We start from the raw sequence: 15821 nt of genomic DNA on the forward strand, positions 1-15821 counted from the left end.
TCATCCTCATCTGGACAGAACAACCAAGGATTCTTGTTCTCTCCATGTGCATCTTTTGCACAACTGGACAGTGATATGAATGTTGGAAGATGCCAACAGAGGATGCAAAGGTTTTGTTCATCGTTATAATGATGAAAGATACAGAAACATGGAAGTGAAAACATAAAATCTAATAAAGTGATAGCACAATGTCCTCTTAGAGGACCAGCTTCCCAAGTCTCCTAAATTCCTATTGGGATGTAAATGATGCCCCTGTAGAGTAAGGCTTCTGCCAGGTGCAGAACGTTTGTTATTCTCCTGGGAGAATTTATATCCTCCCATCCTCCCGTGAATTCCTCCCACACTCTTAGAGATACTCTGGCTCTGTGCTTGGCCACGCCCCCAGGTCACCATGACCAGTGCACACAGTAAGATGGGGAGGGGAAGGTCAACTTTTAGGGACATCTCCCCCAGGAGGCCAAGTTTCATGTCAGTCTCAATTCCATTTTTATCAATTATCCTCTGGCCTAAGACTTGGCATTTCATAGCATCAATTTAGAAGGAAATATATTTTTTATATCTCAGATTGATAGCAACTAGATCTAAAATGGAAAAAAAAATACTTTTTAAAATTTTTTATTTAAGGTTGTGAGTTTATGTTAATTTTTAAACAACTCTTTTTTGTGTGCTTTGTTTTAATTGTTTTTTGTTTTGTTTTTTGCTGTCTTTGATGGACCTTTTTTTTTAATTTATTGGGGTGACAACTGTTAGTAAAATTACATAGATTTCAGGTGTACAATTCTGTATTACATCATCTATAAATCCCATTGTGTGTTCACCACCCAGAGTCAATTCTCCTTCCATCACCATATATTTGATCCCCCTTACCCTCATCTCCCACCCCCCACCCCCCTTACCCTCTGGTAACCACTAAACTATTGTCTGTGTCTATGAGTTTCTGTTTCTCATTTGTTTGTCTTGTTCTTTTGTTGTTTTTGGTTTATATACCACGTATCAGTGAAATCACATGGTTCTCTGCTTTTTCTATCTGACTTGTTTCGCTCAGCATTACTCTCTCAAGATCTGATGGACCATTTTGTATGACATATTTCTGAAAATTATATTGGATAGTATTGTCTCAAACTTCAGAATTTTTCTCTTTTCTGGTTTTTACTCTTGGCTTCAAAGAACACAAAAATATAGGATATCTTAGACTTTCATAATATTGGTAGACAGTAAATGGAATAACATAACTCTTTCAAGTTTGGCCTAAACTCTGTTTCAGCTGCAGCCCCAGCAAGAAAAAGAGATACTCTGAAAAGGAAGTAATTTGGGGAGAGCTTAATGAAGGAACTATTAACAAAGGTTTGAGCAGGATTAAGAGAAACACTAGGTATGGGGCAGCACCTTGGAGCTAGCAACAGCTGGAAGCCATTACCCTGCCTGGGTCTGAAAGGGCAAGGGGAAAAAGCTGTTGCCAGATGTGGAGAACATAGCTGTAGAAGTGGACCACCTTATGGGAGCTGAGCCCTGAGGGACAGGGTTGCAGGTAATAACCTGAGTCCCAGCAAGGAGTTAACAGGGCAATAAATGCTCGATTGCATTCTCCCCTCACCCTGTCCTCTGGTGCCTCTCTTGAGCTGCATCCAGCCAGAGGCCGAAGGGTGAAAATCCATTGATGCAGTCCACAAAGGCCAGCCTGGAGGGCACAGAACAGGAGAAGGGTGGAGAGTAGATATGGGTGGGCACATGGGAAATATCCAGCTCATTCTCATTTCATGTTTTTTTCTAGTGGAAACTGGTGTTATTATCACAGAAAAGAACGTCAGGCCATTTTAATGTTAAAGAGTAGTTGCTATCATTTGTAAATGCTTTTGAATATATACAGGTATGTAATAGTAATATTATGACAGTGTATATACAGGCAATTAAAGTTACAGCAATATTTACAATAGCCAAAATATGGAAGCAACCCAAATGTCCATCAATAGACGATTGGATAAAGAAATTGTGGTACATATGTATAATAGACTATTACTCGCTCATAAAAGAAAATGAAATCTTACCATTGACAACAACATGGATGGACCTAGAGGAATTATTATGCTAAGTGAAAGAAGTCAGGCTAAGAAAGACAAAACCATATAATCTCACGTGGAATCTAAAGAACAAAATAAATCAAAAAACAGACTCATAGATAGAGAACAAAGGGATGGTTTCCAGAGGGAAGGGAGGTTGGGGAATTGGGTGAAAAGGTGAAGGGATTGAGAAATACAAATTAATAGTTACAAAATAGTCATGAGGATGTAAAATAAAGTACAGCATAGAGAATATAGTCAATAATGTTGTAACAACAATGTATATAGTGCCAGGTGAGTACTAGACTAATCAGGGGGATCACTGCATTAATTATATAAATGTCTAACCACTATGCTGTACACCTGTAACTAATATAAAATAGTATTGAATGCTAACTGTAACTGAAAAAAAATAATTAAAAAAATAAAAAATTAACTTAAAAAAGAAAAAAGATGCCAGTGAATACAGCCAACTCAATATAAAGAATCATTAGAGACACTTGAAGCTTTACCCAGTTGAAGTGGAGGTTTTGATGAGCCATAGCTTTTACACCGCTGTCATAAGAATCATATTATAAAAGACACTACTACACTAAGAATTACAACGTTTTAAAAATTGAAATCTTATATTTACATTACATGTTGATATTCCCAAATATTTTTAAAAATAGTTTTTAAACATTTTTGGCCTGTCTCCAGAGGTTTATACTTTCACATTAATAAAACAAAACAAAACAGAAATTAGAAACTTACGATAGACATGTTTAGTACCAATATCATAGTTAGCTCAAAGATTGTTTACCCAGTGCACCCGAGTCAGCAGTCTATATTTTTTCAAGGTCCTTTATTAACAAGCCAAAAACTTGCAGCTTTTGGCTATCTGTCCAGGGATGTATAATAGAATGTGGGACTTAACCCTTTCTGTTTCTACACCATCTTTATAACATTACTTATTATAGCATTTTCCACCTTTTACTTAAAGAAGGAGAAGTTCAAACCCTCCCCTGCTCCCCGTCTGCTCACCACAGAAGCTGCATAACTTAGGGCCACAACTCAAAATTCCAAACTGAGCGGATGCATACTTTTTCCTTAGAAAGCCCTTGGTCTTGCTGCTAGCCTCTCCGGCTTATCTCAGATAGGGAAGGTCATCTCTCTTAAAAAAAAAAGTCTGAAGTTGAAAAGTTAGGTTTTAACCCTTAAGTTGTATTGTCTTAGCACAAGTTTAGTGTAGTTTGATTATGAATAGTCAATAAATGTAGAAATTATGATATTTATAGTTTTAGTCATCAGTTTATTGGGTATATTTGCTCTAGATTTTCAGCAGTTTTACCTGACTATGTAACATGGACACAACCATCTTCCAGAAAGAAGTTTCAAGAAATAATTCTTTTATACACTTGTATCAAACAAGCTTTGTGTCTTAATTAAATACTATTTGCTTTCCAAAAAGGGGGTCCCTAATACAACTAGAAAATACTTTTTTGTCTTCTGAATATCATCTTTAATGGTTTTTTTTCCCTAAATGATAGAGTTACAAGGTCCAGCTGCCTGTAAGGGGAAATATTTAGTGCACGTATTTTAAAGCAGAAATCTTCACAGTTAAATTTTTTTATTCAGAATAAGTCTCCATCTTGGCCATTTTTAAAGCAAAGTTTAGTTAGTAATACAGTTTTATACTTTGTTATTATTACCATTACATCCCCAACATTTGAACTCTTTGGCGTCTTCAATTCCCTTTCTTTTTTAGTTTTGGAATCTCTGACTTTTACAAAAAGTGTTAGCTCAGTGAGAGTCAAAGGAAAACTCAGCTCCCTTGGATTTTCTCTTTTTTTTTTTTTTAATTAAAATTTATTGGGGTGACAATGGTCAACAAAACTGCATAGGTTTCAAGTATACATTTCTATAATACATCATATATATATATATATATATATATATAATGTGTTCACCCAGAGTCAGTTCTCCTTCCATCACCACATACTTGACGCCTCCCCTTTACCTTCTTCTATCACCCCCACTAAACTGTTGTCTGTGTCTATGAGTTTTTATTTCTCTGTTTGTCTTGTTCCTTTGTTGCTTTCAGTTTTATATCCCACATATGAGTGAAATCATATGGTTCTCAACTTTTTCTGTCTGACATTTCACTTAGCATAATAATCTCAGGATCCATCCATGTTGTCGCAAATGGCAATATTTAATCTTTTCTTATGGCAGAATAGTATTCCATTATGTATATATACACCACATTTTCTTTATCCAATCATCTATTGAAGGACACTTTGGTTGTTTCCATGTCTTGGCTTCAATGAACTTCGGAGTACATATATCTTTATGGATAAATGTTTTCAGAATTTTTTTGGTAAATACCCAGGAGAGGAATTGCGGGTCATATGGTAATTCTATTCTTAATTTTTTGAGGACCCTCCGTACTGTTTTCCATAGTGGCTGTACCAATTTGCATTCCCACCAACAGTGTATGAGAGTTTGTTTTTCTCCAGAGCCTTTCCAACACTTGTTATTATTTGTCTTGGCTTTCCTCTTACACCCAAAACCTCTGTAGGTATCCAGTATTTACCTGGAAAATGGCTGGGTGCATCTGGCAAGGGTTTGGGGGAGTCCTTGGCATTAATCTCATTTCTAACACCAATCTACTTGGTCATCACAATAGGACAGTGATATGAATGATGCAAAGATGACAGTACAAAAGTTAGACATAGTAACATTTCTTTAGTATTAGATTATATGGAAAACTGGTTACACAGGCAGGAGCTGACAGCACTTCTTCAGGCAGTGTTATGATTTTCTAAATCTCCAGAGTGCCCAAATGAAATAGACAATGGCAGTCCCCTCATGTCTGAATTCACAGGTCCTCACACTAAATTACCTCAAAATTCTACTCTAGCAAGCATTTGTGTTTTCCAAACTTCTTAAATTGTGTTTTATGGCTGTATCAGGAAGGCCCTAAAATTTATTTTCTCCTACTATCTCATATCCTTTTTGAATCAATTTGTACAGCTTTTGAACTTAAGCAGAAAAGAAAAGTCCTCTAAGGAAAACTGTGCACCATGGGTTTATAAAGAAATGTGATGGGGTTTTGTGGTTTTTTTTTTGATGCAGCTCCCAAATTAATAGCCTTCTTCAATCCGTAAGGTGTAATCCTTAAATCTTTCCCCTTGAAAGTGAAGGAAAGGCTTCATATTGGTTCTTTAATGCTAGCATCAGGATGTTTAAGGTTCCATGGGGTTGTCAGCTTTGTCTGTGAGACTCAGCTCCTTGGGTGTGGCCACTGTCTGTCATGGTTACCAATGGTTACCACCACGTGCCTAACACAGTGTCTTGCACAAAGTACATGGTAAACAAATATTTCTGGAATGAATAGATGAATGGGTGGATTTACTTAGCCTGCTTCTCTTAATATTTAAATAAATTAATCTGTCTTCAGAATGGTCTACAAATCCATTCTTTGTCAAGAATTTTTACCTTCATTTTGTTGGCACCTTTGAGTGGCCTTCTCTTTGTGGAGAATGGTGTGACTCCATGTATAATCTGGTGATGCCCCAACTGACCATAGGACTATTCTTGGTTAAATGATTTTTAATCTTCATACCATCTGTCCATTGGGAATTAAAGTATTTATTTGGTTTAAATCTATTTTTAAATACCCAAGGCAAAAAGACCTAGAACTGAAAAAGAAATTTTGTGTTATTGTAGCCATCGCACCTATTTTTACGTACAAAGTTGCTTTGTCCTTTGTCGGTAGGTTTGCAGTGAAACAAAGAACTTGCTCACAAGTGGCAGTGTAAAAATATGGAAAAGGGCTAGATCGCTGTCTCTGAATCTAAACAAACCGCCATCCATACAGCTAATCCCAGTAGTTGTCCTAAATGTTTATGCTAAGTTTAGGGACAGAAATCTGTTGGGAGGACCTAGCCCCAATTAAAAAAAAAAAAAAAAAAACTTTATTTAATCAGTAAATTCACATTTCAAGTTTGCCTGAGGCAGGAGGAGCATGAGGAAGTGAACAATGCTCCCCTCCACAGTGATACTAACGAATGACCGGCCCAGCTCTCCTGGCGCTTTGCTCAGCTCCACAGGCCTGACAGAGACCCCTTGTCATCACTGATCAATGCTTAGCTGCTTTGTGAGCTCGTATTGTAAGAGTTGCTAGAAACTGACAATCTTACTAGCCAGTGCTGCTGAATTTACCAGACTGAGATCTGTGAAAACCGCTACAACCTATCTTGACACTTGGTCCAGGAAATAGGGAGGAACCTCTCATTCTGCATTTCTATCCCTTTTGTGACAATCGAGTGACCTTATGTAGCCTACAGTTTAGTGCAGAGACGTGCAGTTGCATATGTGTGGTGTATTAGCGAAGCTCGGAGCTCACCCTGGGAGAGGGACTGCACATGCGTGAGAGGAATAATGAACAAGCCAGAGTGTCCCTGCTCCTCCAGAGCGTTTCTCTCTAGGCTGAATTCTCTTTCCTTGCACCTTTTGATTCAGTGAGAATTCTACACTCTGAGAATTCTAGCTTCTCTGAGCAGATAGAAGGTAGCAAGTTTTCTGTTCTTTAACAAGATGGAAGGAACTGAAGTTACAATATCTATTAAATCCTGAAACACTGAAATTATTTTAAGGGCCTATTGTTTAGCTATGTAAATCCACGGAAAGCTGAATAGTTGGGTTTTTTTAAATAAGGGCTTTTAATGCTACTATCATAAACACTTTTTAAAAATTCAAATCTCTGGATTTTCTGTATTGTTTGAAGCAAAGTAATGAAGTCTATATAATGGATAATTTTAGGACTGAAATCTGCCATTCATTAGAGAATAGTTTGCTTGCTTTTTATCACAAAGAATGTGCCAGGGCATAAAAATTCAGAGGTAAAGTGGTATAAAATGATTTTTTAAAAGATTAGTATACCTAGGAAATCATACTCCTACAGTGTAATCAGTTGACTCATACCCACTCCCTCATGGAGCTCACATCACAGATAGGTAAGTGCTTTTTATCCAAAGGGGACGTCTCTTAGAAGACAGTGGCAGAGTTAAGTCCAATTATTTTCATCAAGTTTCTGAATATCTCTCAGATCTCCATTTGGAGGGAATGGATATTACCAAGGTCATTTACCCTGCCTCCTTCTACTGTTGCGTAGTCGTGATGTGGTAACTGAGGAGACATTTGCAGAAATAATTGTTAGGGTGCATGATTTTTGCCCCTTGAAACAATGTTAGTGGGCACAAGGTGTGGTGGATTAGGGTGATTTTGTGGGTGTGTTTAAAGTATATTGGCATGCTTTTTAACCAGCCCCACCCACTCCTTTGAATTTCCTGTCATGCTCTGCCATCTTCTACCCCTCCCTGTTCCTGTCATTGAACAACTTCCTGTCTCTGAGGAATTCAGCTAGTGACCGTAATACGGTCTCTTCAGCTCCTGCCATGCTATGGGTTCCATTGTTACCCGTGGTGCCGCTCTCCCTCTGTGACGTAACTTTCTCTCCTCTAGATGTCTCATTCTCAGTACACCTGATTTCCATCCTCATTAAGACATCCAATGCCTAGACACTTCCATTTTTTCTAGTTCCCTCCTGGCCTCACTATTTTTGCCTAAGTGTCACTCTTCCAGGCCTCTTGGCTCTTCACCCCTGTGTTTCTCCTACAACCCATCTCTCCACATTTCTGGTTAGAAAATTCATCAGTGCAGATTGCCCTCACCGGAAACTGTGTTACTAGCTTCACTTAGGCCCTCTTTGCTGTTCATTCACTTTCATTCTTGTCTTTAGTTGGCTCCCTCTGCCACCCTCTTAGTAGTCAGACAGAATTTTGCCCCCTCCTCAACCTTCTGCCCAAACCCTATCCCCTCTACTCCTGGCAGATGGCTTTTCTAACCTCCTTCCCTGAGAAAACAAGCCATTTGGGCATGAACTGTATCTTGGTCCTTCTTTCTCTCTCCTCTCTCTTGCTTCCCACCCTCCACCTCACATAAACAATTTACTTTCTTCCTTCTCTTCTCAGAGGAAGTGAGTCTTTCCTCCTATTCAAGGCTGGTCCCTTAGATGGTGCTTGGACCTCAGCCTCGTGCTCCCTCATCATCTCTCCTGTGTCACTCCCCCTTAGCTGGATCCATGTCTTCAGCCAAGAAATACATTCCAGTCCTCCAATCCCCACCCAGCTCTCTTCAAGGAAAAATAATTCTTTGACTTACACAATTACATTCATATTCACATCCTCACCTTCCCTCCCCTTTTCCCTTCTCATCCAGACTTTACCAAATCTCTCCTGCATTCTCTAGCCCATTCCATCTTGCTTCTGTCCCTCCTGTTCTGCTCACATGGTAACTTCCTAATTCCCAAATCCAAACCACTCTCCTCTCCGTCTTGTTAAAAAGAAGAACTGTTTCTTCTAGAGAAGCATTGTCCAATAGAATATAATGCAAACCACATATGTGGTTTTTCTAGTAGCCCCACTAAAAAAGTAAAAAGAGATGGTGAATTTAACTTTAATAATGCATTTTATTTAACCCAATATATTTAAAAATTATTAATGAATTGTTTTATATTCTTTTTAAAAATTATTTTTACTAGGTCTTCAAAATCTGGTGTGTATTTTCCAATTGTAGCACATCTTAATTTGGAGTGGCCCAGTGGTCACATGTGGCCAGTGGCTACCATACTGGACAGTGAAGTTACAGACATTCTTCTCTCACTTACCTGTTGGAAATGGTCTCTCCTGGCCCTCCTCCTGCCTCTCCAACCATTTTTTCTCAGTGTCCCATCTCTGCCTCCTCTTCCAGCACCCCCACATGCTGTTCCTCAGGATTTCACCTTTGGCCATCCTCTATTTTTACCCTACACCCTCTCCCCAATTAATTTCATATATTCCACCCACTGGGGATGATTCCCAAGGTAGTATGTCTGAGTCCCACTTTTCAGTTGAACTTCCAACTAGTATAGCCAACCCACAGACAGCCAAAGTTTGACAACGTCAAAGCTGAGTTCATCATCTTTTGTCTCAGTCAGGGGTGCTACCTACCACCCACCCAGATGCCCAAGTACAAAACGGATTTTCCACTTGAATCGTTCTTCCTCCTTCGTTCACTAGAGCTAATCAATTACAAAGGGCTTGAAGTCTGCTTCACCAATATTTCACTTGTTTCCTTCTCCACAACCATTGCATTAGTCAAGATCTTCACCATCCCTGCCCTTGGATTATTGCAGTGGCCTCTTCAGTAATCTGCCCACCTCACTCATAGTTCCCTCTACTTTGTCCTTTGTGACCTCAATTTTTCACCCCAATAAATTGATATTCACCTAAAATGTCCACGTCAGGAACTATATCTCCCCAACAGAGCTGTGTTATATAGCCTTCAGTCAAGAGCATTTTTAAGGTGGCAGGCCTCTCTCAGGGCATCCCATGCCATAGTTCTCCTGCATAACTCCCTTCCTTCTCCTCCACTTCACCACTGAGCAGCTCTAGAGATGGTTGTGGGATACAATGGACAGAATCCAATTTCTTTTGTTTTAATAATAGAGAACCCCCAGGACTTTGAAGACTTTACCTAAACCTGGCTTTTCCTAGAGCACATTGGTTCTCTCTCTCTCTCTCTCTCTCTCTCTCTCTCTCTCTCTCTCTCTCTCTCTCTCTCTCTCTCCCTATCTCTCTCTATCTTTGAAAATCTGATTAAAGCATGCCTGCCTTCCCCCTGAAAAATGCAAATGTGCAAACACAATTTGGCATGAGTGTCACAGGGTTCTCTGAGTCCATGAGGTGACAGATCTTGTTTGAGAACAATTCTAAAACAGTCTTCAGATCATCTGCTCATCTCACCTAAAACTTGGATCAAGAGTAGCTTGGTTTCCCAAGACATTTTGAAAATTCTTGGAGCATTTAATGGCACATTTTGGAATCTGCAGAAAGCTGCATTTCCTTCAGGGACACATGGAACATTGTCTGACAACACGAAAAACAATTTCAAGCTTGCATTTCTTGGGTAAATGTAGCTGAGTTTCTCCATACCCACACCTTTATAGAAGCTTCTTGGAATGACTTGGTTTCTCACCTGCTTTCCAAGCCTTACTCACGAGTTGGCTGTCACACTGAGCTCATCTGGGGTTGTGACTTGTTTTCCTAACCTCCTCAGTCATTTCGGAAGCTTCTGCAAGAGCCTTGGCTCTGAACCTTCTATTGCACATCTCAGGTCATTGTGTGTTCTTCTCTACCCCTTACTCTGCCAGCCCAGCACCCCAGAAAAAAAAGCAAAGAGGGGCAAATACCTGGGCGCTGGCCACCCTTGGGGGCCTTTTTATGAGGTGAGGACCTGAGTCAGGGTAACACTCCACACATTTGCAACTGAGTCTAAGGTTTCTCTTCAGCAGCCTAGCTGCTGCGCAATGGGATGACAGCAGGGATGGACCTTCCATGGTCCTTCCCTGCCCACAGAATGTGCATGAGGTAGTGATTCTACCCACAGGTGTGGGGAAGGTCTTCAGCAGCCTGCACCCCAGCACTGGGCAAGAATAGTGCTGCCTCGTTACTTAACACCCAGTCACATGCTTGAGTTCACAGGCCTCTCTTTGGGTTTCCTGTCCCCACCCTCTCTTCCTTGGCAAAGCTTCGCTCTTTCTCTCTTCACTCAAGCCTGTCCATCATCCTCTCTCCTGATTATGCAATTTGTGTGCTATCTTGCCAGGCTCCCTCCTTAAATTTCTTGCCCAATGCAAACTCTCTGCTCGTTTGTTTCCCTGAGTGTCTTCAAAGCCCCACTTGTCCCCAGGAAGCCCCTTTATGTCTCTGCTCCTTCCACCGCCAATCCCCACCTCTTCACTTTCCCAGCTCTTAACCTTTCCGAATCTGCCTGCCAACTCCCAGTTGCACTCACTACCGTCCTCACTCTCCTCCCATCCTGTGTGCCGCTGGGAACAACCAGCTATAAAGAGTTTATTGAACTGAAATGTGAGTAAATGTTCTCATGCCCTCTACTCTTTCCCACCTCTGCAAAGTGAATTTAGATCCACTGAAAAATGCTAAACTGTCAGCGTTTGGCTGTGTTTGAAATGTTTGGCAGTCCCTCCCATGTCTGATGTTACGAACACTGTTTATAGATGCCTGGAAAGAAGCCTTTAATGCTTGTATTGTGTTTTAACTTGCTTTCCTTTGGAGGCAGGGAATTGTCAAGTAAGTATCACAGCACTGTGCAAACACCCAGGTGTTCGATGAGCACCCAGCACTAAGTGTACATGCAGAATCCGCGACCGCGAAGGTTCTAGACTTAACAATTAGCCGAATATTCCACCATGCAGGTTTCTTCCTTTTACCCCTCTCATCTGCAGTTTTGAAGCAATACAGCTATAAACATATGCTTGCGAAATACGAAAGAAACATTCTGAGATTGCTTTACTTTTCAGTTTTTAACTGAAAATCCAGGTGAAAGAAAACCCATCGATTGCCTCTATGTATATATATATATACAATCTCGTATATATATTAATACACAGTGTTTGTGCTTGTATGCATATTCTACATACACTGTATAATATGTGGCATATTATACAACCTGTGTGTACCCTGACAACAAGCCATGCGTTTAATCTCAAATTCTGCATTATGAACCATGCTAAGTCGTAGCGTCCCCTTGCTCCCATCTCAGACCTTGGCTTGCTTTTGTCATACACTTAAACATTCTGAGGTGAAAGGAGAAACCCACGGATTTCATGTGAAAGTCCCACTAAAACAGAAGAAAGAGCAGATGTCCTGGGAAGCGATAATTAATGTGAAGGAAGTGTCTAATTGTGAGAACTGGCACCCCCCACCTCCCGCTTTTGCTCAATTTGGCAGCGATGACGTCAGCCGGGGGTGTCATTTTGCAGAGATGTGTTCTTTACCCATTCTTCGGTGGTGATTATAATACCATTTGCTCCAATGATCACTTATGATTACATAACATGTTTTGATTGAAGAGTTTCTGAGAAAATAAAGGTACCTTGTTTTAACCCAGCACAAAAATGCAAACCGTTCCAGCAGGCGAGCTGGCCTACCAAGAAACACGGGGAATTATTAGGCTAAATTATGAGTTGAACTTGATTCGGAAACAAAGCATCCATTGTGCACAACTCCCAGCGATATCCAGGAGGATGTGATTGTTTTTCTGACAACAAGTTTCTCCCCAGCACACTCTAAAATAAGCAGAGTCCCCAGGCGCATTTGCAGAGTCTCGGAGAGTGTGTGGGAAGCATTGACAAGGCTTCCTTTTTTCTCCCTATTCTGTAGGCGCTTTAGTGCAGAGTTTGCCCAGAGACGCCAGGGTATGAGCTTTCTGAATTTGTAGACTGGTGCACTCTTTCCTTTCTGTTTTAGTTCTTTCTGGCATGCTCGGGAAGCATGGTTTGTGCCACACAGGAATGTCTGTTCACTTGGAAAATGCTTGTGCATGAATGAGGTGCTTGCAAATACGGCTCTAAATGGTACTAAGTTTCTCACTTGGCTTTGTTTGCTGCTTACAAGGGGATCCAGGTAATCCTTTCTCTTCGCATAGCCAAGAGCACTAACTAATGGATTTGGAACGTGCAGCAGGGGCGGGGGCAGGTCTCCCCTCCCCATCCCCGGTTTCCTAAACTCACAGAAGTTAAATTAAGGAAACCCCATGTTACCCCCAATTGGCCGTCTCATATAAGAATCTGTGAAGGCTTATCCATTGTAAAAATCTCTTAATTAAATTTCAAGGCCCAGATCTCCCCAACTGAGAAGGCAAAGCAGCCTTCGGTATAATGGCAGCAGTTTAACATCGATCATAGCCCTGAAGGATAGAGCAGAGTGCAGCGCGGGAGTCCTTTGCTTCCTACTGTGCCTTTTGTGTAGCGAGAATGCTGTCAGGGCCCGTTCCCAAGCCTGGCTTGTAAGTCCCACTCCCCACCATGGCATAATCTTTCACTACCTAATTCTAAACAATGTTGACAAGCACAGCCTCTTCCTTCTCATGCTCTGGCTCGTCTTTGGTTTGAAAATCAGCCCTTCTGGTTCTTGTGTTCTCCCAGGAGGGAGGAACGGCTCCTTGACTACCATGGCTTAGGGATAAGGAAGCCCACCTCAGTGCCTGTGAATCCAGGCCCCGTCATGCAGGACAATTAATGTCAGAAGCTCCTTTCCGGCGGGGGGGTGGGGGGGGATTGGGGGAGCCGGAGGTGGGGGAGGGGCAGGACAGAACAAACTCAGGTGGAGGGTCCTCTAAGTGGGGAGAAGAGAGAGAGAAGCCGGGCACTGGCCTTAGCTGACTGTACCACACAAGCAACCTTGCTGACTTTTGTTCAACACTATGCTTCTTTTGGCCACTCTCTGTTCCAGACCACCTGTTAGCAGAGCAGCTCCCCAGCCTGAGAAACTCCAGAAGAACAATGTCACCAAAAAAAAGAAACTGGTTGAGGTGAGGAGGTTTAACTGTTTTGCTTTTCATCTGACTGATGTCCTTAGACCCAGTGGACATCACCATCTGCCTGTCCCACAGATACCTTCAAATGAACCAGCATGGATCCTGTGGCTCCCTCATTCCCTCTCCCTTCTACGTGGTATTGTGTCCCCCATCCCAGTGACCAGAACCATATCCACTGGGTCACATTCCTTCCGCCCTGCCACTGGGTCCTATCAGTACTGACTCAGAAATCCCCCATGTCCCTCAGACCTGGCTCCTTTTTCCTATTCCTAGTACCACTCAGGGAGAGGAAGGGGGGAAGGGGGAGAGCATGGTCTTATTCACTGTCTCTAATGTTGTTTGAGCACTTACTGTGTGCTGGGTACTATGCTACATACTTCCCAGGAAGTATTTCATTCACAACCTATGAGGTAGGTACTGTTATTCTTTCCATCTTGCAAACGAGGACACTAGCTCAAGGAAGTTAAGCGACGTGTTAGGTCCCATGCCCAAGATCACCAAGCCAGTAAGCGAAGAGGGATGTAACTTGGTTCTTGAGACTTGAGGATTGCAGCTCTGCGAACCTGCTGTTTTTGAAAAGAGGCCTCCTAACTGTTCTTCCTGCCTTCAGACTCCCTCATCCCTCCCGGAAACATGCCTTGCTGCCCATAGAGTTAGCTCTTTAAATGTAACTCTTCGCGCCTCACCCCAGTGTTAAGACCCAAGATTCCCACACTACTGGTGGGATTCAAGGTCATGGTTTCAAAACTTCACCCAGGAACTACCTTCCAAGTTCATCTCCTGTGATTCTCCACCACAACTCAAATCTCCAACCTCAAACACATTACTTAATGGTTTCCGAAGTTGCCTTGGACTTTCAAGCCCCTGTGTTTTCATTCCTTTTGATTAGAAGCTCCTCCTCTTCCCACCCCACACCCTGGTCCTTCCAACCCGTTTTCTAGCATCTTCTCGGGCAGTCATCCCGATGTTCTTCACCCTAAATCCTCCTGCACTCTCCCCACAACTTCCTCTCCACAGTCCTTGTCATAGGCTTTGCTGCCATTATTCCTTGCTTCTTCTGTCTCCCTTCCTAGACTGTGAACTCACTGAGGCCAGAAAAATCCATCTTCATTTTTTTTTTTAATTGAGAAAGGTGGATTTATTAAGGGAATTTCTCATGGAACACAGCATAGGTCAGGAAATGCAGCTGAGTTTCAGGGAAGACAAGATCCAGCAGCTAAAAAGCCATTATAAGCCAAATGGTGCCTTTTTTTTTTTGCCCAACAGGGCCTTGTATGGGTCTGATGCATTCTCCTTTTTTTTCTGCGAGGTTTTTGAACTACTTTAGTACACTATGGCTGTTACCCAGCACCTGAGTTTATATCTCCTCTGTTAATCAGACAGCCAGGACTGCCATTGTCCCCAGTTCTAAATTCCTAAGAGAAACTATGTGATTGGCCCAGCTTGAGTCAGCAGTCCACTAGGAATGGGGCGGGTGTCGTATTATACACACAGTTTCCGGGAAACACGTGAGGGTGAGAGGTGTGGGTTGGGGGGGAGACTGATGTGTAGGCAGACACTCAGTAAATTGAAAGGAGGAGAAGCATTTTCTAGGTGAAAGATATTTTTAAAAGCAAAATCATAAAGATTGGAAAATTCATGCTATGTGGGCTAAATAGACAAGTCATCTTGACCAAGGGGTATAGGAGACATGTGAATAGAAGCCGATTGTGCCAACTTGAGGAATTTGGGCTTTATCCCTTAGGCAGTGAAAGTCAGTGAAGGCTGTTGAGTAAGGAAGTGGTCTGGTATTTTAGGAGAATTAATCTGATGTTTACAATTGATGATCTTTGGAGAGAGAAAAGGCTACAATCAGGGACCCAAGAGAAAAGGGACCCACATCTTTTTAATCTTGACTCCCACCAACCAGCATAGTGCCTGGCACAGAAGTGCTGCCAACAATACATGTGTGTCAGATTGAATTAAGAACTGATCTGATCTGAATCAGCCATTGCTCTTTGTCATGGAAGACAAGACAGGAAGAAGAGAAAGACTACAAACCCAGAACAGTATCTAGTTGTTGAAAAAAATGCAAATTGTTTAGAAACTTTGTAGGGCAAGCACCCAGCAACATAATGAGCATGGCATTTTCCTCAATATTCTGCTCTGCCAGGCCCAGCTGCATTTGTGGGAATCAGAGCAAATCTCCGAGCCACCATTCAGCTCACCTAAAGAGTGTCTGCCAAGGCACAGACAGAAAACTTCTGGGTAATCTTTATAAAGCATCAAATCCGTAGACTTTGACTCACCGGGGAAGCCAGGAAGCAAATCTAGTTTATTTAGAAAACTCCCTATAATTTT

At 41.7% G+C, this 15821-nt stretch overlaps 1 protein-coding gene across 7 annotated transcripts in view; it reads left to right on the forward strand.

Moving 5' to 3' along the window:
* The window catches only part of EML6 (EMAP like 6), a 232773-nt gene that overhangs the window by 194830 nt on the left and 22122 nt on the right, over positions 1-15821 (forward strand). For 6 of the 7 annotated variants that reach the window (XM_074331995.1, XM_074331991.1, XM_074331990.1 and 3 more), the window contains one exon: positions 13397-13475. In XM_074331995.1, the coding sequence (XP_074188096.1) occupies positions 13397-13475 (79 nt within the window). Of the gene's footprint in view, positions 1-11218; positions 12490-13396; positions 13476-15821 lie in introns of those variants that run through there. The other variant, XM_074331996.1, reaches the window with a different exon arrangement.

Source organism: Rhinolophus sinicus, linkage group LG05 (genome assembly GCF_036562045.2).
Source record: "Rhinolophus sinicus isolate RSC01 linkage group LG05, ASM3656204v1, whole genome shotgun sequence".
In the NCBI taxonomy this organism is placed as follows: domain Eukaryota; kingdom Metazoa; phylum Chordata; class Mammalia; order Chiroptera; family Rhinolophidae; genus Rhinolophus; species Rhinolophus sinicus.